The sequence below is a fragment of the Prosopis cineraria genome, unplaced genomic scaffold (genome assembly GCF_029017545.1).
Source record: "Prosopis cineraria cultivar Desert tree isolate PC_DT_omini unplaced genomic scaffold, ASM2901754v1 PC2, whole genome shotgun sequence".
Lineage (NCBI taxonomy): Eukaryota > Viridiplantae > Streptophyta > Magnoliopsida > Fabales > Fabaceae > Prosopis > Prosopis cineraria.
This window is the reverse complement of record NW_026555333.1, coordinates 48,222,900-48,248,289: the sequence shown is the minus strand read 5'-3', so window position 1 is coordinate 48,248,289 and position 25,390 is coordinate 48,222,900. Positions and strand designations below refer to the sequence as shown.

The 25,390-nt window shown below is 35.0% G+C and overlaps 3 protein-coding genes across 6 annotated transcripts; 1 reads left to right on the top strand and 2 right to left on the bottom strand.

The window, feature by feature from the left end:
• Window positions 1–2,652: 2,652 nt before the first annotated feature.
• Window positions 2,653–13,092, bottom strand: LOC129302842 (uncharacterized). Its single transcript, XM_054941705.1, has 2 exons — window positions 13,028–13,092; window positions 2,653–2,953 (listed from the first exon to the last, which is right to left on the bottom strand). Exons 1-2 carry the CDS (start codon window positions 13,090–13,092, stop codon window positions 2,653–2,655), a joined length of 366 nt encoding a protein of 121 aa, XP_054797680.1.
• LOC129301868 (UBP1-associated protein 2A-like) lies at window positions 13,000–19,246 on the top strand. 4 transcript variants are annotated; one of them, XR_008591106.1, is made up of 3 exons: window positions 13,000–14,595; window positions 17,686–17,833; window positions 18,499–19,246. XR_008591106.1 is itself a non-coding variant. In XM_054940483.1 (2 exons), exon 1 carries the CDS (start codon window positions 13,102–13,104, stop codon window positions 14,593–14,595), a length of 1,494 nt encoding a protein of 497 aa, XP_054796458.1. In that variant the 5' UTR covers window positions 13,000–13,101; the 3' UTR covers window positions 17,686–19,246. The 4 variants fall into 4 exon arrangements, 2 of the variants coding, with proteins under 2 accessions (XP_054796458.1, XP_054796457.1); XR_008591105.1 differs by having other exon boundaries at window positions 18,400–19,246; XM_054940483.1 differs by having other exon boundaries at window positions 17,686–19,246.
• Window positions 19,247–20,650: 1,404 nt separating this feature from the next.
• Window positions 20,651–24,402, bottom strand: LOC129302841 (sm-like protein LSM36B). The gene is made up of 4 exons (XM_054941704.1): window positions 24,388–24,402; window positions 23,596–23,630; window positions 22,404–22,516; window positions 20,651–22,321 (listed from the first exon to the last, which is right to left on the bottom strand). Exons 1-4 carry the CDS (start codon window positions 24,400–24,402, stop codon window positions 22,275–22,277), a joined length of 210 nt encoding a protein of 69 aa, XP_054797679.1. The 3' UTR covers window positions 20,651–22,274.
• Window positions 24,403–25,390: the final 988 nt, after the last annotated feature.

Genomic DNA, 25,390 nt, shown 5'->3' with positions numbered 1-25,390 from the left:
AAGAGGCAATTGGCTAGAGGCTTCTACATTTTTTTTTAATTTTCATGTAACCTGCTCAACCTGCATGACCCATGGGGTTGGGCGGGTTAATCTGGGTTAATCTCGGGTCACTCGGGTTAACTTAGGTCAACTCATACCTAAATAAAATACAAAATTGGACTAGACGTGTTGGCAATTTAAGAGTTTGACAGGCCGGTTTGGTTCGATTTTACAACCATGAGCATAGATATGCACCATGCTAACTTGAATCTATACTTTATCTCTATTTAATCATAACTCTCTTGGATCCATAAATTCCTACTAAGACTCTATAACTTATCTTAAAATTTAAAAACCTGTGCATAAATTGTAATATACCTTATTAGCTCATATATCTACATCAATTAGACAATATACCAAGTTGAGCAACAATTATGATAATGCTCACCTATAGCTGATTGACCTTTATATACTCGAGATATGCTTTAAAGTGAAGCATTTTCCTTCAGGTAGTGTGAGAGAAGTTAACAAGTGTATATGATTCTGCATCTGCATGACTATGCTTCTTTTACAATGATTGTTCTAGAGAAAAAGAATTCAAACAATACGTCAAAGTAGTATTTCATGAATTATGTCCCCACAATCTTGATACCTACTTACTGGTTCCACAGGGATAATGTGTTTAGCGAGCAATTTATTTGTCTTAAACATTTCAATGCAATCTATCTCACATACCACATGCAGCTTATCATTTCCTTAGTAATCTTGCTATAACCATATAAAAAATGAGCACAGTTCGTGGGAAAGACAATGAAGTTTGTTGAGACCTTTTGGGGCCACTTAGTTCTTCTCTTTACTTTAGCTTCAGTCCTACAAGAAGAAAGAATCGATTACTTATAAACCAGTTAATCATAAAAAGTCATGTTTGAACATTATGTGATAGTTCATGTTAGTAAACATAATTCTCATATGCTAAGCACAAAATAGAAGGTTTAGAAAGCTAGTTTTGCTATAAATAAGAACAAATTATTCCAGTACTTCTTCCACAAAGCAAATACTTAATGTTATTCATATTTGCATTCTTAAAATGAAAAATAAAATGACATCAATGAGCAAAAGAAAATCCATGCAAATAAAATGCTACAAGTTCTTATATTTTTAAAACATATAGTATCATAGTCACCTAAAAACAATTGAACGGCTGAAATATGTCATAAATATAGGGAAAGGCATGGGAATTCTTCATGGATAACTCATGAAGATCTTGTAATCTGTGATACTAGGCAACAAAGGTTTATAAATCAAGTGTCCTTGCTCTTAAATCCATTTCAAGTGTCCTTGCTCCTAAATCCATTTGAAATATATTGCCAAGCTTTCATACCTTTTTCAACGTGGTATTTTTGCATTCAAAATTTACATAAAGGTAATGGGAAAATAGATTCCATGAAAATAGTTCACAAAACTATAATAAAATGAGAATAAAAACTAAGATAAAATTCCTGATAGACTTAACAATCTCCTATTGGTACATCTTTGGATATGCAATTGCTCTAAATTTGAGGCAACGACTTAAGTACCTCAATAACTATTTTATAAGTTGCTCAACTAAGTAGCCATAAGAGTAAGCCCAATAGCATGAGAAAACCGCACTAAAGCTATATGTATATTTCACAACTTCTAGAATTGTATATTTTCATTGTATATAAAAAAAAGTTGTATATTTTCATGGAAGAAACCATAGAAACAATAGATTCTAAACATGGAGAAATTTTCTCCACATATGATTTCTTGGCTATTACTATTTGATTATCATAATTCAAACATCTTAGAAGACATCATGTTCTTTGTGTAGCCTAAACAAAACCATAGAGCATTTTGATCAAAAATAGATAAATGAACACTACAACAAAACAACGTTTTTCTTACAAAATAAATATGTGAGAAATCACTTAAATTTCTATGAGAAATAGTTTTCTCACAGCATTTCTCACGCCAAAAGGTTCGTTACTAAACCTATCAAAGGAAAAAACATTTCACACGAATGGAACCGTGAGAATCATTTCTCACGCCCTTATCCGTAAGACTTACTGAGATAAAATCTGTGAGAAGTTCTTGCGGAAACTTTATGAGAGTATTTCCTTTAATATAAATTTGTGACAACTTCTCACATATTATTGGCATGAGAAATTCTCTCATATAAGGATGTTGTGAGAATTTCCTATGATAATATTCTATGAGAAATTTTCATGCATAATAAAGCTGAGAGAATTTCTTTTAAAATAATGCTGCGAGAAATGTAAGACAAATTCTTATATACAATATTCATGAGAAATTCTCTCATAACAATACACCGTGAGAAATGCTAACAGTTTGTTTAATTGTTTTTCTCACTAATTTGATGAATTAATTTTCATGAGAAATTTATTCTCACAAAATTTTATTACAAGAAATTTTGTGAGAACTCTATATTATTATCATTATTTATTTGATGATTTAAAAATTATATTATAAACCTATTAAAATATTTCTCAAATAACAGATAACAACTAAAAAAAGTTGACATATAAGCACATATGTCATAATTGAACCATCAAAAAATTGCATTATATCATATTGTTTATAGCAAAGTTCATAATACTAGGCAATAAAAGTCATAACACATAAAACATGAAATCATAATTCATTCTTACTGAACTCATCATCTTCATCATCTTCTTCATCATCAGAACCATCTTCTTGTGAGTCATTCTCCAAATCACCACAACCTTCTTCATCACTGGTTTTAGAAGGACCACCTTTTTCAAATTTGCTTATCCGTGCCATAATCATCGCCCATTTTTGATCCATTCTTTCTTCCCTAGCACGAAATTCTTCCTCCCTTCTTTCTTCCCTAGCTTGAAATTCTTCCTCCGTTACTTGCAAATATTCAACAACATTTTTGATCCATTCTTTCTTCCCTAGCTCGAAACTATTACTTTAAGAGTAGCAAAAGAATCACCATTATGACATATTGATATTGTCAACAAAAAAACACACTCATTGATAAAATCTATACTCTAACAAAATAAGATTGTCAAAAGTTTTCAACAATGTTCAAGCAGCCACTCTAAATCCAACACAACAGCCACTCAAAAGGATGGAAAATAATAGGGTTATTGAAGAGAAATGAGTGGGTACAATCATTCAGTAACTAAAGTTAATTTTGCTTATACAAATGCACATCAATCAATTATAATAGTGTAAGTAGCAAAACCTACCATTCAAAATTCATATAATTCTCTTTCTAATGACTAGCCAATACCACAAAATTAAGAACCATGTGATCAAGTACCTACATATATCACAATTTCACAAAAAGGGAACATAAAAATATCAACCATGTGCCTCATACAAATAATATGCAAGACCATAGCAATAACAACCATGTAGTCAAATAAGATATGTGAAACTACAAAAATAATAACTATGTGACCGTTACATAATATACATGATTAATGTTATCATGATACTTCATGATACCTATGATATAAGCCTGGTGACTATTTAATGGATTCATTTATGTAATAAGACTACCTAAGCCTTTTACTTATAAGGAGTTTCTTAGCTAAGGCTACTTCACTCACTTGTAAATCACAATTTTCCTCAATATATAACAACAATAGGGTATCGTGCCCTTAATCTAGTCTCATTATGAACTAGTAGAGACTAATTAAGTTTGAGTCCCTCAAAGCACAAGTAAAACAATCCCTTAAAGAACAAGTAGAATGAATAAATAGAGGCAAGCCATCAAGCTCCAAATGGTGGACTTGCCACATATATTTAGAAATCTCTACTCTCCTTATAGGTGAATTCCTGCCTTAAATAATCATGCAATACAACTCATATTCAACAAATAGCATGCCCAATGTCAACATATCATTTGCATACGGATTTCAAGCATATGGTCATGGCATTGTAATTTCTCAACAACCTTGTTCATCTCTTTTCACAATCACAATCATACTTTACACATATCTTAATTCACAAATTTTCTTTTAATATGCTCATTTATATATTCACATACTTTTATTCAACAACAACAATCATATAGTCAAACATATACATATATTAATTTTCATCAATTAAACCCATCATATTATTTGTCACTACCATAATTTGCTTTTAAAATGAGACTATAAGCATCATTTGGTTCTTCAAATATTTCATTTCAATAAATAATCAATTAACAAGAAAATGCATAACTAATTTGTTCCCCAATCACATTAAATCTTTTAGAGATTAAATGTTCACCCCTCAATACAATTTCTTCTGAGAATGGTGCCTGGTTGTAATTACTTTACAATTAATCACATCAACAATAATTAATATTCCCATTAGGATAATTCCCACATCGTATTCAACACTTTTAAAACTCCCAAAACTCTAATTCCTCACATATAAGGTTATCGATAGGGTTTATTGGCTCCCTTTAGTTTAAACTAGCATCATTAAGCTCTCAAACCACTGTTAATGACATTTCAACTCCTCCAACAACCTCAATAAATGCCATTTATGGATATTTATTACCTTTCAACTACCAAAGTCCATTTAATTATTAATATTAGGTTTGAATAACATAAACAACTCTTATTAACTCCATTTATATAAATAAGTTCAAACTCATAGCTATTATGGGCCAAAAATCATCATCCCACTATAAACCCTAACTCAAACCTTCAAGAAAAATGGAGAAGGATGAAGGGAATGGACATAAGAGACTTACCTTTAGTATTTAAAAGCTTCAAAATGTTCTCAATGATTCAAAATATCGAGCCTTAATGTGCTCTTTTCATTTTTCTCACTTTCTTCCTTCTGATTTTGCAAACTGGCAAAGCTTTACTTATGTTGAAATTTGACTATATGTCATGGCCCATGGCATAAAGAGGTCCCTTCTTTATGAATTACCACACATGCATTGAGATGAATGTGGTGCTTGCCATGACATATGGCACAGTCCTATATTTCTTTGATTTTCTCCCTTTTTGAGGTCCAAGTGACCCGACTTCTCTTTGGACCTAAGTCTAGTGTTGACATTATAACCTAAAACATTTGTTTGACCCTTCTAGCTGTAACGTTCTCCTTATTACCTTATCACTTAGCCAAAACCTTTATGGTGACTATGGATTAAACCATACGATTACTAAATCATAAGTGTTGACTTCAACTAGTTATTAAAAGACTAACCATAGTAAAAAGAAAAAGACAAATCAAAGGTTTGCTATAGTTGAAAGTTTTAAAATAAGTATTAGAATACTCATTTCACAATCCAACAATGACTTTATTTAAAAATATAAACCTTTCAAAGTTGGAATCCCAATTTTAATAGCTTGAATTTTGAAATCAAATATAAATTAATTCAAAATAGAGTAGAAATATATACAAAAGGGTGAAAATCATACCACTCAAGCATGACTATCTTACTTGTTCTTTGAAAAAACTCAAACCTAACTAGTCTCCACTAATTCATGGGGAGACTAGATTAGGAATACAACATTTCATGGTTATTAGTATTAGGGAAAACTACAGTACACAAGCGAGTAAGTTAACCTAAACCTAGTAGCTCCTCACAAGTAGAAGATTGGGTTAGTTTAAGTTACAGACATAGCCATTAATAGCCACCAGTTTCATGTTGGAGGTAACAAGATGGTATATGGCTGGCATTGATCATGCATTTAGTTTTAACCACATGGTTGTTATTATTATGGTCCAACATGTTTAAGGGGTGCCTAGTTATTATTTTTGCATTGCTTGCATGATGACATAGTTATTATTGTTGTAGACAAGGCTAAAATTGCTATATGTACATGATGTTTCATTTTATTGCCATTTGTATCTATAATTAATTGATATGCAACTGTATAGGCTAAATTGACTTTAGTTACTGGGTAGTTGTACTTACCCTTTATTCTTCAATATTTTCAAGTCCTAGCACTTCGAATCAGGATCAAGAAAAATGACTAAAAGCCTAGAACTGATGAAAATTGTACTAGGATTTACTTATATGTGTATTTTGATGGTTAATTTACCAACTACGATTTTATCTCATTATTTTGACTACTTGTATTATTGTTGTGAAAATCATGTATATTATGTGCCTTAAGTTAGTATGATGTGATTGTAAAACTTTTATAGGGCCAAAGTACTAGTATAAGTGGGGTTAAGTGCTTTTGGGTTGTTTTGAATGAATATTAATGATTTAATGCAAAGTTACCTCCCCCTTGTGTTTTTGTAAAATTGAGGGGATTAAGAGTTGAATTTATGACGTATGTGCATTTGGTTGATTACAGTGTTTTGCATGAGTCCTAAATAGTCCATTAAGTGTGGTCTAAGGGTTAGTATAGACTTTTGGCATATTAGTTGGAGTTTGGGCACCCTAGTTGTGAGTTAATGTGAAAAAAAAAGTGAGTTTGTATTGGATATCTAACTTTTATAGAAAAATAATTTAGTTGTTAAACTTGTGCCATTAGCTAGAGCTAGGAAAAAGGTTTTTGTAGACACCTCGATCACCTCCATTGGACGTCAGATGAAGATATGGAACTCATTAAAAGTTTATCCCTGGTGCTATCATTTAATTGCAAAATGCTGTTAAATTTGTGCAATGAGTCATAGCGCATGACACCTTACATTGTAGAGCATGGCACAGAGACAACACACTGCAATGTAGGAGCAATTAACTATGGCACATGTGCTATTTTCTTCATAGTTCACTATTTTGAAGTTTTATGAAAATGTTTTGATTCTTCCTTCATTTTCCAGGCTTTCACAAATGTTTTAAACTCTAATTTGGAAATATAAAATGCACATGATCATTTAAAATTGTGAAAACTTGATAATTCTTATTGGGTTATACCATTGATTACCTTGGAACTGATAATTAATTGTGTTTAAGTAAGCAAATCTTACACAGACAAAGGAACTCCAACTCAAGCAAAGGAGCTGCCTTCTCCACAATTAACACGACCCGGAGTAACTCTTTATAGCTTTGTTTATGGAGTAATAGAAGGTTCCAGCCAAGATGGAATTAGATGGACTTTAAGCATCCTAGACAACCTACTTATCAAAAATACAGAGGTAGGCCAAAAGAGCATCAGTGAGGGCCACCATCATTAAGATTGACTGAAGGAACATAAATAATTAGTCAACGGAGTAATAAAATAAATAAATAAATAAATGCAGATTAAGAGTGGAAACATACTTGATTCGGGTCCACCATAGCCTTGCCTTTGTTTATGGAGTAAGGGATAAGTATAGAGTGCAAAGCTTCTTCACTCGACCCACAAGAGTAATGGGCTTAGACTCATCAGGTCTAAAGGCACCTAGACCAAAAGCTAGAGGGATTTATGAAGATCGTTAGACTAGGAGATTAGCAGTTGTTGTACCAGCACCAACAGGCTTACATTGCTCCACAACGAGTATCTTAGAACTCAAGGCCGAGTACTTCCCTCTAGGGTAACAATGGGAGTTGCCTCTAGGGCCACAGTGGAAGCAACCTCTTAAGCTTCAGCAAGAGCCCCGGGACCCTTTAAGTCACCAGTCACCTCTAGGGCCATAGTGAATGTAATCTCTTAAGGCTTATCAAGCGCCCTTTGACCCTTTGAACAATGAGTTGCCTCAGGGACTACAGTAGAAGCAGCTACTTGAGGATCTGAACCCTAAGCCTTTAACCTACCGAGTAGAAGAGGACATACCCTACATCCTCTAAATCATCTGAAAGAATTATGAAGCAGGAACATTTTTGTGAGATAATGTCCCCTTTAACACTGGAATCAATCAAAGAAAGTAAAAGAGGAGGTTTCTTAGAGACCACTAAAAGGGACGATGTCTTTTTCCTTCTCTTAGGGTTTGGCAATACTGAAGGGGATAGGGCCTGTTTCCTTTTATCAGCTTCCTCCCCTTTTCTTGTGCACCCGAGGAATGGCTTTTCTTAAGTCTTGGCTTCTTGGGGACAAATACCTGTGAGGAGGCATCATCTTACTTAATTTCCCCGACCACGGCCCCTATCAAAGGGACTATCTTGGTTGCAGAAGTAGTAGGAGCATCAATATTGCCCCTTAAGAAATTACCAATATGGGAGATTGTGCCCAATCCAGGTCTACAAAAAGCAAGAAATATGTCAAAATGTATAAGCAATATAACGAGAAAAAGACATAAATAATAAACGATACTTACTGGTATAGCTCTTTACGATACATCTGAACACTAGGGCTACCACTTATTAAAACAAAGATAGGCATCCAGGTCCACTTGCTCCACCTTACACTACTTTTGGGTAGTGTGTGGAATGGCTACCCGATCGATGGCATATTTGTCCAGCAACTCCATATTGACTCAAGAAGATAAACTATAAGGTATACACTGGCTAAGTTTGAACCGGCCTACTACTAGTTAGGGGTGATAAAATTCTAGAAAAAACTTTAAGGATTTGGAGGACGAGGTAGTGAAAGGAAGCCACATCTTTCTAGGCATGGTGGTCAAGAGAAAGATCTCGTCCCTGAGCAAAGAAGTAGGTTTATTCTTCTAATCCACCAAAATCTATACCAAGGAGGAGGATGGCAATTCAAAACATTGAAAGGCTTTAAAGTCCTTTGCAAGGACCAATTCTGCCAATACAAAAATTCAAAGAAGTTTTTCATCTCTTCTAGAGGGAAAGCACTCAGCAAACCAATAAAAGGATGAGAGATGCTTGACTCTATAGGCAAAGACTCTTGATGAAGCAGGGGAAGTCGGTGGTTGTCCATATCTTTAAAAACCATAGAGGCCCATCATAAAGACGACAAAGAAAGATGGTACCCAGGGCCAATTGGTTGCTCCTAAGTAAGGATTGAGCGACTCATAGATGGAATTGTATAGGCTTTCCTCCCCTCGGGGCCAAGATTTATTGACTTAATAAGATCTAGATGAAAACCAAATGCTCTGTAAGGGTCATGGGCTCATAGATGACTTCTCCAAAGATAGCTCTATGATCTATGTATAAGACGCGTCACCCCAAATCTTGGATTCCAGTTCAACAGACAGAGTGACATAAGACTCATGCCTCTTAGGGATGGCAAAGAAGTTCTCCTCTCTAGTAATTGATAGCCCTAAGAACATAAACACATCCTAAAGTATGATTGATATGGGGTTGAGCTCGAAAAGGAAGGCATTGCAACTAGGAGCCCAAAAACTCAAAATGGCCGTTAGCAAGTTAATAGGTATATCAACTTCAGCTAACAAAAGTTGGATTAGGTCAAAAAAGCCTATGTCCTTCCACTATAATTCATAAGTTGGCTTTAAGCATTTAACCCAGATAGTCCATGGATGAGGAAATTGGGGTCAGTTGTGGAGCTTTTGGTAAGAGGATTTAGTAAAGGTCGAGGTCATCTAGGCCAACATAAGGTCACGAATTGAGGTTAGAGGCTATGAATTCTGTTGAGTGGGTACTATCACCTCTGATGGGTCAGGAGCAATGGTTAAATACCCAATGTCACTCTGATTAGATATATGAAAGCTCCAGGAGAGGTGCTAAAAAGACAAAGTACAATGTGATCAACATTTATCCTTAAAATATGCAAGAATCAGACATAAGACAAAAATCTTACCAAAAAAGAAAGGGGAAAACATTAGACGAAGAACTTAATTCAAAGAAATGCAAGTTTAAGGTGAAGTATTTACTGTAGTAAGTCCTCCTAAAAGGGTGACAAGATTTTAGATTGTGATTAAAGAGTTGAGTAAGCTCCTGACAGGAATATTAGGGGGAGCGACAAAAGAAGTGGCAGAAATAGAGGAGGAAGCCATTGTTGAACAGAGAAATTAAAGGAATAAGGATAGTAAAAGCTTAAGGTTCAAGAAATGGTAAAGAAAACAAAAGGAATGGCAAAGAAAAGAAATAAAAATTTGGATAATAGGGCAAAAATACTCACAAAGTGGTCAACTAGGGGTACCCAATATCCTAAAATGAAGAAAAGGGCAAAAATACTCATAACGTTATATGAGTGGGTGCAAAAGTGATCAGACTGTTAACTTTGACTTAACATTGTTAACTTTAATTATTAAATGTTGATTGTGCATGCCACGTGTTAGCCTTTGCTGATGTGGACTAATAAAGGGGCAAAAATATCTATGAAGTCGTCGACCAGGAGCAAAAATACCCAGAATGTTATCAGATTTGGTGCAAAAATGACCAATCCATCAAATGCTTTAAATGTTGACCATTTGGTTGATACCTAAGTAGAAGTTGACCATTTTTTGCTGAACGAACAAAACATATTCTAGATGAAATTCTCTAAAGGTTAATCGATCATTATATGAATATCATATGAAAAAATGTCGTTTTGACCAAATATCAAATTAAATTGCTTGTTTCTTTACAGTAGTGGTGCAAGCTAATTGAAAATTTTGAACCTATTATACATGAAATTGCTTAAGGTTGTAACAATATTCTTAAAGTAGTGCGGTGTAAGAGGTGTGCTTAATTTCGATCTTTCAATGTGTATAACCTATCTCACTATGTTGAATATTAAGTTTTGCAGAAAAAAAAATGAGTGAAAAGGGAGGAAGGAAGGGGGTGAGATATGTGACGATGGAAAGAAATCATGTGGCATAAATTTTGATAGATTGGTTACTAAGTATATGTACTCATATGATGATCAATCAACACTCGTAAAAATTTATTTGGGAATATTTTTAGTCTACATTAGCAAAAAAATAGTTAACTTCTACTTAGATGTCAACCAAACGGTCAATATTTAAGGGATTTGATGGATTGGTTATTTTTGCACCAACTTTAGTAATATTATATATATTTTTGCTCTTGGCTGATGACTTCATGAGTATTTTTGTCCCTTTATTAGTTCACGTCAGCAAAGGTTGACATATGGCATGCACGTCAGTATTTAATGATCAAAGTTAATGCATTAGGTCAAAGTTAACGGTTTGGTCACTTTTGTACCCATTCATATAATGTTAGGAGTATTTTTACCCTTTTCCTCACTTTAAAATACTGGGTGTCATTAGCTAACCACTTTGTAGGTATATTTGCCCCTTTACCCTAAAAATTTATATTTACAAGAAGGCGCACAGAGATGAAGCGATGTTTAGGTCTTCTTTCAAATGTGCCACATGGCTTACAGTTACCAGCCACTAGTACGCGAGGGGCATTGTTTGGGCTAACATTGAAATGTCACTTACTAAGGGCCATAATCTAAAGTGGGTTGAGTAACTAAAGAGTTAGGCCTAATCAGCAATCTAAACAAAAAGGGCTAGTCTAGATCTTAAGAGAATAACTTAGTTAGATGAACACAGGTTCTCGAATCCTTTAAGTTTCGAAGCAACTACTTAGATCGTTGGTGCGTAAAACCATAACCTCAACGAGCCCTAAATTTTGTGAAAACATGACAATTATTCACGAGTATCTCGAAGGCATGGGCTAACCGTTAAATAATGGAACTCATTGCTAATAAACTATGCCATGAATTTCGCAGACCGTGTATAAGGAATCCCTAATATTCTGCTAATAAGTTCTAAATTCCATGGAAGCAACTGCCACAGCTTAATCATTATAAAAGGAGGATTAAATCATAAAGAAAGAGGACAACAACACTTATCCAATACTGACATTTTCACATCTATAGTTCTTTGATTCATAAGATAGATTTTACGTGTAACTTTACTTTCGTTTTTAGTCTTGTAATCTTTAATGCTTTGTAATCCTTTAGCATTAATTAAACACTTGTTATTTCAACTCTTGTGTATCTTTTACCTTTTCAGGTAAACTATGGTAAGGGAGTCCAGAAACCTTTTGTTATCAATTGAGACTCAACGTCTCCGGCACGTTTGGTAATTTATTGTTCCCAACGAACACAAATAACCCAATATCTCTTATATTTTGCATTATGATTGATTTATTATATTTGTCAATGATATACGATCATATATTAACGATAAATTCTTCGTACATTAATGTGAATTAATCATACTCTCAAATTTTCAAGAATTTGTTCCATATTTTTTGGGCACACGATTTTTTTTGATTAATGAGTTAATTTATCTAATAATAATGTTTTGAAAAAAAAATGTAGATAACACATTTTTTTAATAAAATATTTTTATTTATTTTTTTAAGACTCAATAAATTGTGAACATGCACTTCCTTCTTTACACACACACAACAAAACGTCATGCCTGAAGAAGCAATTCTTGGCCTCTATAATTGCAAACAACCAATTTCCATTTTTGATTTCCGAGTAAAAATGCTTATATATGTAGATACAAAGACAACAAAACATGGTTACATCAAAGTGCATCATTCGAGTGCAGATTTATCTACTATATTCATGTTGGATGAGCAAGTTTTTAAAAGTTAATATTTACACCAACTCTTTTTAAGCTCTTTCACTTATTTATTGTAATTTTAATGACAATCACCCTCTCTCTAAAGCAATTATAAAAATTAAAAATTTTATTATAAAAGATTAAATAATCACTCTTGATTATATCTATAAAGAAACTAACAATGATATAGATTGACTTGATAGTTTTTTAAATGTTGATATAACTTAATTGTTACCTTTGTACTATTCTTCTTGCGGCCTTTCTTATTTTTATTATTATTATTATTTTTTGAAAAACCCCTCCTTGGGACAACAACGTGGTTTTCAGAATAAGAAGGGAAAATACACTAGTTTATTTAATATAAAATTGAGATAGACTACAAGGAATTGTGAATAAATTTTCTTTTAAATAAGATTGAATGTTTGAAAATTAGACAGTAAAACTCAAAACTGTTATTTTTAATGCATTCAGGTAATATGAAATACCAGAATGACGTTCGCATCCGGCACTCATAGACTGGAAAAAAGGTTAGCAACTTAGCATAGTACTCGCCTATAACATTGTGTCTTTTGGGTCCTGTATGGCTCTGGCCCGGCCAGGGAAAAAAAAAAAAAACAAAGAAAAAAGAAATGGCGAAAGCTCACATCCATAATTAACAGGTAAAAGTCATTTTTTATTTGTGTTCGGAGTTTGATAAAACGATTTTCCGTTCTCTATTTTCTCTGCTTCAAACCCTAGCTCGTCTTCCAAGTCCCAAAACGCCATTCTACCGCCATGGCCAAGAAGCGAAAGATTCGATCATCTGAGATCGAATCTGCTAAGACATCTGATTCACAACCTGCACAACAAGAACAAACCCAAGAACAGCAAATCCATGAGGAAGTTAGAGTTGACGAACAACCAAACCCGGAAGCAACCCTGGAAGAAGAGCACCAGGGACACGAAACGATGGCTGTGGATGATGATACGCATCAGGAAGATGTACAATTGGAAGAAAACGCGGATGCAGGTGTATCTCCAGAAGTTCACCCTCAAGAGCAGGTTGTTGAACGCCGAGAAACAGCGGAAGCTGTAACCGGTGCTGCCCCATCTGAATCAGCTGAGGTTGATGCGAATGGAGCCGAGGAAGGCAACGAGAACGATGATGATGATGAGGTTTTGGACGAAGAAGAGCCTTTAGAGAAGCTTCTTGAGCCTTTTACAAAGGAGCAGCTCTACTCTCTTGTCAAGCAAGCTGCAGAGAAGTACCCGGATTTTATCGACAACGTCCGTCAGCTGGCGGACGTCGATCCTGCCCACCGAAAAATCTTCATCCACGGTCTTGGCTGGGACACCACTGCGGAAACCCTTACGAGTGTTTTTGGGAAGTATGGTGAGATTGAGGATTGCAAGGCTGTCATCGATAGGGTCTCTGGGAAATCAAAAGGTTATGCCTTCATCTTGTTCAAGCACCGAAGTGGCGCTCGAAAGGCGCTGAAACAGCCGCAGAAAAAGATTGGGAACCGTACAACATCGTGTCAATTGGCCTCCGCTGGACCAGTCCCCTCACCTGCTACAGTGGCCCCACCGGTGTCTGAATATACTCAAAGGAAGATCTTTGTTAGCAATGTAAGTGCAGAACTGGATCCCCAAAAATTGCTTGAGTTCTTCGGTCAATTTGGGGAGATAGAGGATGGTCCCTTGGGTCTTGATAAGCAGACGGGGAAGCCGAAGGGATTTGCATTGTTTGTATACAAGTCAGTAGAGAGTGCAAAGAAGGCTTTGGAAGAACCTCACAAAAACTTTGAAGGGCATACATTGTATTGTCAGAAGGCTGTTGATGGTCCTAAGGGAAACAAGGGATATCAACATCACCAGCAGCAGCATCATTCTCATCATCATCAGCCTCATTACCAGTCAAGAAAGGAGAAAACTAAGTATCAGTCTGGCGGGCATGGACCGGGACCCGGACACCTAATGGCGCCCTCAGCTCCTTCTGTCGGTTTCAATCCTGGAGTGGCAGCACAGGGACTGAATCCGGCACTTGGGCAGGCCTTGACTGCTTTGCTCACCACCCAAGGTGCAGGGCTAGGGCTGGGTAACCTGCTTGGAGGTCTTGGTGGTGCCCCCACAAACCAGGCTGGGCCCCCTGCTGGATATGTCAATCAACCTGCTGTGGGCTACGGGAACCAACCAGGAATGCAAGGGGGGTACCAGAATCCACAAATGGGGCAGAGCAGTGGTGTTAGGCCTCATCCTGGCCCTGGCGCTCCTTACATGGGTCATTAGGTGAGTCAAGCTTTGGGTAGCCTTGCATTTTCCAAATCTATTTGCTGCTGATTTTTTTCCGTTTTAAGGTTACTCTTGTTTTTCATGAAAACTGTTTTCTTTTGTATGTGCCAAAAAATGAAAATGTTTTATAACGCATAACATGAAACTGATGATGACACTGTACTGTAAAACAAGAGACAGATAGTGTGGGGGAACATCTATATAAATTGAACGAGTATTTTTGGCAGTTTCTTTTTACTGTTTCATATTTTTAGTTCCGACGCCCCCTGAAAATGTGAAGAAATCAAACATTTTCCTTTAAAAGAATTTACTTATGGATTAATGTGGGTGGTGCGTCGAGCATATTGCTTCCTTTGACCATGATGTAATTATTGCTTTCTAGTAATTTCAAAATTAACTTGACTATTGCCAAAAGAATTTGAGTTGCAAAATTTATTCACATTTCAATTAAGAAAGAAAATGTCCATTGCAAAAGGGTCGCTAGTCACGTTGTTTATCTTAAAAAATTTTGGTATTGTGGCTAATCAGTGCTGTGCAATAGGGGATAAATGATTTCCTTTTAGAGGGAGCTTATGCTTAGGTGCATTCTTCATGCTAAGTATTTATTTATGAATGCGACAAGTACTTTTTTTCTAGCGAAACCTAGACATCTGGATCAGTATTTGCTTTACTCCTGTCTGAATTCCCTTTTCAGTTCAAGCAATTAAATTGGGTGTTTGCTTTTGGAGTCAGAATGCTAAAGGATAAAAGACAGAATGTGTATTAATTGTTAACTTGTAAATTGGTGGATATGCTGTCTTTGATATTTTAGAACTGAGGTCCTCTATGGTTTGTCCATGTATATATGCTGGTTGAATTTTCTAATTTGGGACTATGTTTTGTAGAGAATGAGGTGGTCTTGTGTTATATGTGAAATATATTGTTTTTTGTCGTCAATTTTTGTGAATATCCTTGTTATAGTTCGTTCTCTTAGACGGGAGGACAAAAATATGGAGCAATGTTATTGACATGCGATAAAGTGAGGTGGTTTTTTTTTTTTTTAACATCACAAGGGAGGGTGATGGTTAAAGCCCTAGAGAAGAGTGACGTGAACTATGTCGGGATGCTTTTATCTACCATGGTTGTTGATGGATCACTTTACAGGTCTATGAAATATATCTTCTGAAATCATTTAAAGATGTCCTCTAAGCTTGCAACAGTGAGTGGTTGCGTGTTTCTTTATTGAATAAATATTGTAAAATCTTATAAAGGTGTTATCTAAGCATGCAACAATTATGGATGCATGCTTCTTTTTGGGTGTAAGAGATATCTTATAAGGGTGTTTTCATGTTTGCTAGCTGTTGTTTATAAGTGTTACAGATAATCAAGGATTTCCCATGACTGGGTGTTCAACCAATGCTAGTCCTTGTACAAAGGGACATTTGGTCAGGTTGCCGTTGCCTTTTGATGTTATCATACATCTTTAATTCAGGAAAGTTTGAATTTGTAGCAGGGCACATTGCTTAGATGCTGCCTACTTACCTTCTAAATTCACATAGTGCATATTATTTTTCCCAGTCTGGAAAGCAAAATGATGAAATTTCCATGGATTAAAGTTGGTGAGAATATGATGGGTTAATCTTGAGAGTAATATCTATCTGTTGTCTTGTAGATATAGCTGTCTGATTGATTCTATATTTAAAGTTAGTTTCTCTTTATTGCTCTAAAAAATAAAATACTGTCCCCAGTTAGTGGTTTTTGGTCTAGTGATGTCTGACTTGCTGAATGAGCCTGCTATCCAGTGTTGAATCATGCCTTAGCTAGTAGAGACCATTTACAACTCTATTCATCACTAGGAACATGATTTCATGTTGCTTCTGGCCCTCTGCATAGTCAGGCTAGCACTCCTGCAATTTAGCAGCCATAATTGTGTCCTTATATTTAGTAAGTGTGCTCACCATTTCCTGAGTTTTCTCATATTAGTCTTTTGTTTTTAAAATTTCTTATTTGCATTCATATCAGGCCGCAAGAAGGAAAATTGAAACAATAAATGTTAATGCTTTCTGTTCCAAGTTCAATGAACATTTAGCTTTGACGTATTGAGTTTTATCCTCGCCAAACAACATTCAGAAGCTTGCATTTTACTGTTTTATCATTTATTTATGTTTTCATCAGTCTTGTTTTAAAACAAACATTACCTTGTTTGTATTGTGGTTTGTAACAAATATAACATGAAAATCTTTTTTGCAGTACCATTGGTATGGCTTTCATAACTTTACTATTGTATCTGCCTTTCTACTGGATATTTTTAATGAAATTACTCTTTTTATGCTTTATGTATTCATTGTGCAGATACCTCATAGATGCATCAATCATTTAGTTTTGGACTCTGCTGATTCTTCTGAAGTTCCCAGCACTATTCAAATGCATCCTTTAAATTTGTAATGAATCATCACCATTTGATCTCTAAAAGAACCAGATTCTGAAACTTGTATTTTCTTGATATCAAGTACATTTTCCCTGTGACAAGTTTTTTTAAGCAATGTAGTGCCTCTACTTGAAATGCTGTTGAGGATCAGGTTGAATTTTGAGGCAGAGAAAACTTTATGCAATATTTTTAAACGTGTGGACTCCCCCCTCCCCCCCCCCCAAAAAAAAAAAAGAAAGAAAGAAAAAAAGAAAAAAGCTATAGCAATGCAATTTGTGGTTGCTTGACATTGAAAGCCCATGACAGCGAGATGGTTTGGAATACTTTGTTTTTATTGGAGGCTGAAAATTCAAGTATTTTATGTTTTACACGTGCCTCTGGGTTTCAGCCATGATTTATGAGATTTTTCCATCCTTTTAGTTGTTATTATTCTCTACGTATTTGTTAAGCATGAAAGTTCATTCTGGTAATTTGAGGGAATTGATTTGTGAATTTTTCGTGCTTTTTGATTTTAGTAGAATGTCCACATTTTAACGTCACATTCAATTTGAAGGCCATAGTTTTTTGCCTCGATCCTCTTTTCTCTTGTTTTTCCAATGAAGTAGAAAAATGAACTATATTTGATGTGGTGAACCATTTACATACGGCTTATGTTTTTCAACAACATTCTTGACAAGCAGCAGAGGTTATTTCTTTCATAACTTTGGCATATGCTGAGCGTTGACCTGGATTATGACCTATTACACCATGTCGTATCTGAACAACTGGTCCCCTCTTCATAGTTTGACATCTGCAACCACTGATGGAGCTTTGAAACATCTATCCAAGGTGAGAAGTGGTCACTTGGGTGGGTTGCTCTCCCTTTTGTGAATTTTGTCCTGGATGGATGCATTGGTCCTACTATCCTTGATGTTCTCCATTGGTATGACTTATTTTTTCTGCTGCTATTGCTTGGAAAGGTTTTAGTTTATTGAAATTCCCTTTTTAACTTTCAGGAGTTTTTAATTGATTTTCGGGGTTATTCTCCATGCATTAACAAGTGGAGTTCCAAATTTTGTTTGGATTTTGAATTAGCTGTTAACATATAATTTGTGGGTTGGTTAATGCCCTGTTTAGTACTACTGTGGCTTTGAAGATTTTTCTTGACACTGCATGGGGAAGGATAAAAGTACTTTACTTAACTTATACCACGTCAAAACAATTTTGCCCCCCCAAAATTCATTTATATGTCTCCAGCCAAGCGGCTGCTTTTTCAAAGTGCAGAGCTCCCATAATGAAGCCCAATGCCAAGCTGGGTCTAGACAGTCTTTTTCCATCTTGTGTGTTGTCTCTATCATTTTCTTTGCAAATCTTCTAGGCTCAACTATTAGAATGCTGCATGACGTTATATGAAGGTATGATGGAGATGAAATGGGTGATACATTGGTTCAGACGGTTGTCTATGGTGGATGAGGTAGTTATCATCCCTGAATTGTTTGGGTCATAACCGTCAGGTGTTTTTGGCATGACGTGAAATAATTAAGCATGATGCTGATGGGATGCTGGTATGGCTTCATTCTACTCATAAGGAAGAGTTCTCTATATTTAAGTCAGCAGAGGAGTTCGATCATTGCTTGAGATGGTAATTTCTGGAAAAATATTGGTCACTTGGGAACTTACAGAAGCACAAACTTTTGTAAGTCTTCTAACCACTTGTTATTCTTAAAGCAAAGGAATGTAGGACTTTAACCAATTGCTCAGTAGCAATTTGACTTTCTAAAGTTGTTTAGAATAGGTTTGATGTTATGGTTCTATTATGTCTTCTAATAAGAATGGATTGGAACAATGTAGTAACTATTGGAGTTAGTATCCTAGTCGCACTCTGCGCTGTGGTAACAAATGAGGGCATTTCATTGAGGGGGATTTGCAGTGTCTGTCCTGAAAAGAAATTTGTAGGTCCTAATGTTGTGTGCGTTAGACTAGAGGAAATGGCTCAACTTGGAGAAGCCAAGATTGGATTTTCACTCCACTCCTCACGAGAAATAAGAAAGACTATTGCTGGGGTACAAGGATGAATCGTGTGAACAAATTTAACCGAATCAGGAAGTAGGACGTTGGGTCACTAGGAATGTGTACCTCACCTGCTGCACCCCTTCCGCAACGTTATGTTCATGTTTCGTTACCCCACCGTTTTTTTTTTTTTATTCGCCGTGGAATACTTTCATAATATTCTTTATAGTTATGCATGTAAATGTTTTATAATCATGTGTGGAAGTTTTGCTTTTTGACTTAGATTATGCCTTAAAATTATATAATCAAAATATGGGGGTTGGGTTGTGTACGAGACTTTAATGGTAAATATAGATCTTAATTTAGAGCATAGATGATGGTTGTCATTTTGCGTTATCCTGGGTATTTCTTCTTACATATCAAATCGTGAGACATTTTTTTGGGAGAGATTTGAAATTTTAAAACATAGTTTATTTTTGATAAAAATGAAGTTTTGTTAATAATATTTTTTCAATATTAGCCTTTTCATTATATTTTCTCTTTTCAATAGTTCTTTATAAATGAAATAGGTGAAGGGTATTTTTTGAAGTTCACATTTTTGTGTTGAAAAAAATAAAATTATAAAGTATAATAAATTGTTAGTATGTGATTTTATTTAAAAATGTTTTATAATGTGGGAAGGAGAGAATATGTTATAATTGTCATGTTATTGTGTCCCATTCATAACAAAATTATGAAATTGGCGGAGCTGCGGGGCCTGTGCATTGGACTTTGTTGAGTGTTTGGTTTGTCTCCCTTCTAATCATTGTATCTATGCTTTCCTTTTGGAAATTGTTCGGCTCTTTTGGCGCTATACATACAGGCTTTCGTGTGGCCTGAGTATTCAAATAAATTATCCAAAATCTAATTTAATCATAATTACATCCGAAAATGGTATGGGATGCAATCTTTTCTTGAAATCAAGATATAGGTTGCTCGTATGTAATAATTATTTTGATAATATTAAATATTAAAAAGTTATTCTAAATTCACAAGTCTCGTTATGATTGTCCTGGCCGTTTTTTTTTTTCTCTCTAAAGTCTCGTTAATAATCATCTCAATTTAACTAATTTAATTAGTATAAAAACCTTATTAAAATAAAGTTAATATTACGATTTTTGGGTAAAACATTGTCCCCTCCAAATAAAACCAATTGAGATTAGCAAATTAAAATTGAGATTAGGATAAAAGCTTATAACTTTAATGTGATTTATATTTAAATACTGTTTTTATCACAAGTCAATTGGATAAGTTAAAGTTTATTTGGATAACTTAATTCAAAAATTAGTTGAAATATATAATAATTAAAATGAACATAAAATTTTATATATATATATATATATATTTTTGCAACTAATTTGATATATTTTTTAAAAAAATTAAACTTAAAAAATACTTTCTTTTAGGAAAAGTAGAATTAAAAATATAAAATAAATTGATAAATTAAAAAATTTTCATCAGTATTTTTCATGGATTTCGATAATTTGTGAATTTCTTCCAGTAATACAACGAAAAGATATGAATATATAATTGAATGTTAATTCTCCAATCCATTGCACTTAACTGGAAAAATTAATTCAATAATTACTAATTAACACCCAATGGGCAAAACAAAAAAGAAAAGAAAAAGTAATGAAAATTAAAGTATATCCAAAGGTGATCAAGCACCAAGCTCAATTCAAAATTAAAAAGAAAGGAAAAGTAAAAACTAAATTAAAAATAAACAGAAAAAAAGAGAGAACAAAAAAGAAAAGAAAAGAAAATATCCAGAATATAGACACTGTTCACAGAGGGCAAAAAGACAGCCACCAGGACCAACGAATCAAAGCTCCCTTAGCAAACTCCAAGCAAATCAATATCAACAGAGCAACTTTTTCTTCATCGAATCAACATCCTATAACTTCAAGGAGTGCAGCTTTTTCTTCTTTGTCCTGGCTAAGCTTTCGCTTTGTTTCCGCCGGGGGGGGGGGGTTTCCTTTGCTTCTATGAATTCAGTAACAACAACAGAGAGCTAATCCAGCGAGTACAATCATGGCAAGCACCGAACGAGGACCAAGGAAAGCAAAGACAAGATCCAACAATCTTGACTGATATCGCGCAACACAGTCAGCACAAGAAGAAAATAAGGGACAAAGCAATCTCGATGGAACCTACAAGTTGTCACGACATCCTAGACTTCCTCTAACAGAAACAGCAGCAAGCACAATGAGCGGTCAGCAACAATGGCAAGGAGGTGAAGACAGAGCTTGTGAAAATGGGAGACTGAGCAAAGAGAGAAGTAGCAATCTAGAAGTGAAGATATGAGTAGAGAGAAAAGAATATGCCAATATCCCAACACTACACCCCACGGCACGTTAAAAAGCTACTCTTCTCAGTTTCCATATGATAACACTTGTTTAGCCTTACCATCTATTTAGCTACTTTTTTTATTCAAACAAGATTTTAATCTAAGTAAGATCTTTTGACCCCCTAAGCGAGGTTTGGACCACCCTAATCTCAATAGGGGAGGTAATCCAAACACAGCGTGTCTATTACCAGCTTCGGTTATACCTAGATCTATTTCACATTTATACGATTCCCCACCTAAGCTAGTTTATAGTATACCATCTTAAGCGAGTGGTCAATGTTTATAACATTCAATATGAACTTGAAATTATCTAAAAAAATCTTAGGCTGATTCGTCAACGCTAATACGACATTAATCAATTTTTATGAAAATACTGAACATGACTACTCGAGGGAACATTCCGAGCATGTAGAATGCTCTAAAGGGAAAAAAATAAACGCCCTTACACAACAAATGTGACTAATATTGTCAGAAACCCTGAAAACTGAAGTACAGCAATGCTAGAAATTTAGGGCCTCTCCCAATTCACAAAGTGAATGTTGAGAATGCTAGAGAAAAAGTAGACAAATAAGCCTCACCTAAATATGATATGTCTGCCCTCTATCCAAATATCTAACGGAGGGTGTGGGCACCACACACAATAACAGTTTTCAATGTTTCTCTAAATGCATCCTCTACATTCACGTGAATGAAGAGGATCTTAGAGCTTGCAGAACAACCTTTTCGGGAACAAATTGTTTCATTTTGTCAGGGATATGCACAATTAACAAGCACGAAGGAAGTGTACAGCTTAAATATAAGAATCAAAACCTGTAAGCAATAACCTGGAAATGTAATAGCCAATCAGCAGTCTTCCGAAACCAAAGTTGTGAAATAGCAGCACAAAGTCATAATCTAAGCCCCATCTGTGTGAGTCCTTTTCGATGTACTGATGTATAGAACTGGATCGATGTAAGATATTTCAATTATTACTCGTTGCAGTAAAATAAATCAAATGCTAATATGAAACATCACCATAACAACCATTATTCCCTCGAATAAAAGCATCTCCATATTTGTTCTTCAATTGCCCATTGACATACTCTTCTGTTTGTTCCATTGCAATATTCATATAGCCATCTAGCAAGCTAGAATGCCTGCAAAGATTAACCAAAAGGAATCAAGCTAGTTCATTGATGCACCCATGGAAGCATTAGCAAAAAAAACAATGCGACCAAGTGGATCAACTATTAATAATATGCCCACAAAGTGAAGGCCCCAAAATAAGTAAACAGTGATAAGAAGTTGATTATCATTGCTCTCCTTTCCTCTTACTCTGTTACTCAACATTTTGATTAGACAGTGTAAAATATGACCTTTTATTTTTTTTTTTTCACAACTTTGTTCTTGTGTTAAAAAAATGCCTTTGCTAGGGTAATAAATTAACAAATTCTTCCCCAAAGAACTAATGCCACATGCACATCAAGAATCCTTGAAATCCTAGAACAAAATAAATTATTTTATTATCCGCGTTAAGATACAATGTTAGATCCACCAGCAATGTTATTAAAAGGGCTTGTCTTGGCATTGGGTACCATAGAGGCAAAGTTTTTTTTAGCACCTCTCATGCTGGTAAAAGTCAGGCGCCAAAAGTCAAGCACGTTTTCTGGGTATGAAGCAAGCGCCTTATGGCACCTAATTCTCTTATCCAGATCACAGATAATGGTTGAATAAACGTTAGTTTTTTTTTTTAATAATTTCTTAAAAAAAAGTGCCAAAAACTTGAGTACAATATTTTAGAATGTATTCTATAGATTTTTTTTTTTTTTGCAAATTTATTAGCTCAAAACATCCAATAAGAGGACTCGAATTCGAACGGAAATGGGAAACCCAATAAGCATATAGCCAAATTATGAGCTCTTTCCATTTCTCTAACAACCATCAAATATAGTGACTCCTTATTCAACACAAGGGCAGAAAATTCCCACTTATTATGGGAATTGTAAAAAAGGGAAAAGGTAGGAATTCGAAGCTCAACAGGCAGTAGCATGGAAATGAATAAATAAACAACAATTTCCAGAAGAAAAACATCTAAAGATCCCAGCGTTGGAGGAAAGACAAAGCAGAAAAAGAGATAATAGCCAAATCGGCACAGGTCAAACAACTCGCCCCACAAAATTATATATAATGTAAACTTCAATATCGAGTAATTAAGGAAAGAGAGAGACGGACTTACAAGCGAGACGTTGGAGAATTTACCGCCAGAAGGAGCTAGTCTGATGATGTCGGAGAGATGGCAACCCCGGGTAAGGGAAAACCGGAAAAGAAATAGCGAGACGGAGCGTCGGCCTCCCAACCTCCAAAGGAGGATAAGACAAAGGGAAAATGACAATCAAGTCCCAAAAGATTAATTTTATATCAGTTAAGTCCCAAGTAATTCTAAAAGGCCAATGAAGTCCCAAAATACTTAAGTGGTATTTTGGTGTCACAAGAAAAGACTGAAACACCCTTCTTTTCAAGTAATTGTTAAATGCTCGTTTTCTTCTCTGCTAGAACGAGATCCTATGTAGGACGAGCTCTCATCTCTGCTCGGTTTCTTCTCTGCCTTGCTAATAAGTTCCTATGTGTGCGATGAGCTCTCTTCTTTGCCCTAACGACGAGCTCTCTTTTGATCTTCGTTGCCTTACCAAGGAGCTATTTCAATTGATTGATTAGAGGAAAGCTTCTCTACCCTAGCATAAGCTCTTTCGATTGATTGATCACAGGAAAGCTTCTCTTCCTCAATGCAAGCTGTTTTGATTGATTTGTCGGTACATTGCTTCTCATCTGTGTCTATTCTCATCTTGTCATCTTTGTATATTACTCCTTGTCTCTTCTCTGTTTTCTTTTTGCCCTTTCTTGAAAGTCAGTATGTCATTCGTGTGCTTCTGTCTTCTTGCATAAGTTATGGTTTTCCATTGATTTCACATAACCTTTGCGTCTATTACTGTTTATGTTTTGTCTGACTGTCCTTAAGCTGCCTGCATACTCTGGCTTCAGACATGCGTTCTCTAAGTTGGAAGAAGTTTGTATAAATCTTTCAACAGCAAAATTTTTAGTTTCTGTGTTTTCTATATTAGAATTGAGCTTGGGGATATTTGATTTGGCTGATGGACTTTGGTTCTATATCATATTTAAGAGCCAATCACAGTTAAATGTAAAAAACAAAGTTACAGAAGCAAGCTACAGGATGCAGGGATCTTGTAAAGGGTTCTATCCTATGATAGAGCAGTAGGTTAGCAACTTTTACACGTGTGAAATTGCAAAAAAGAATGACAGGGGAACCATTTAATCTGATGATGGGTACATGTGCAGCCTTCTACTTTATCTAACCATAAATATCAGTACTTCGTATCCTTTTCAAACACATTTCAAGTAGGCTTAAAATTGCCATTAGTCCTATTGTTACTTTTGTCTGTCATTGGCAGAAACTAAGGCTAGTAACGTATTTACTTGCTGAGACCATAAGTTATTGCTTATTTTATGTAGTTTCTGGTTGACAATCAGTTTTGTGGATACACAAATTAGAGATAAATTAAGTGTTTGACATGTGTTTTACATGAAATTTGATTGCAAATGCTTATCAAATTAGAAGAAGTTGAATATGATTTTAGTCCGTTATACATATACATGCACACATACATAGATATATACACATCTGCTTTATTAGTATATTGTCATAAATTCAGAATCAAATAAAAATATTTTAATATTTAATAAAATGTCTTCCAAATCATGAAGTGTGAATTACATTCCATGTCATTCAGAAGTTGTTATCACTACAATTGTGATGTAATGGCAGCTCTATAAATAAGTTTGACATAATCAATATCATACCCCATTAGTTACTCATTTTCCATCTTCTAGGATTTCTTGTAAGAACAACATGATATGCTTTCTTAAATAGAAGAAAAGCTTGTCAGTTAGCCATATAGTAATTTTGTGCTATTTTTAAACTAGTTTGTGTTATGAACTCATTATAGTGAATGCGA

What these genes read in the sequence shown, in the direction of transcription:
- LOC129302842 (XM_054941705.1), bottom strand. Translation starts at nt 13,092, where the DNA reads ATGGCGTTTTGGGACTTGGAAGACGAGCTAGGGTTTGAAGCAGAGAAA. An exon ending in AAAATAGAGAACGGAAAATC is followed by an intron (nt 2,954 to 13,027) that starts GTTTTATCAAAC and finishes CTACTCTTAAAG; the next exon opens with TAATAGTTTCGAGCTAGGGA.
- LOC129301868 (XM_054940483.1), top strand. Translation starts at nt 13,102, where the DNA reads ATGGCCAAGAAGCGAAAGATTCGATCATCTGAGATCGAATCTGCTAAG.
- LOC129302841 (XM_054941704.1), bottom strand. An exon ending in AATTCTCCAACGTCTCGCTT is followed by an intron (nt 22,517 to 23,595) that starts GTAAGTCCGTCT and finishes TAATCTTTGCAG; the next exon opens with GCATTCTAGCTTGCTAGATG. An exon ending in TTTTATTCGAGGGAATAATG is followed by an intron (nt 22,322 to 22,403) that starts GTTGTTATGGTG and finishes ACATCGATCCAG; the next exon opens with TTCTATACATCAGTACATCG.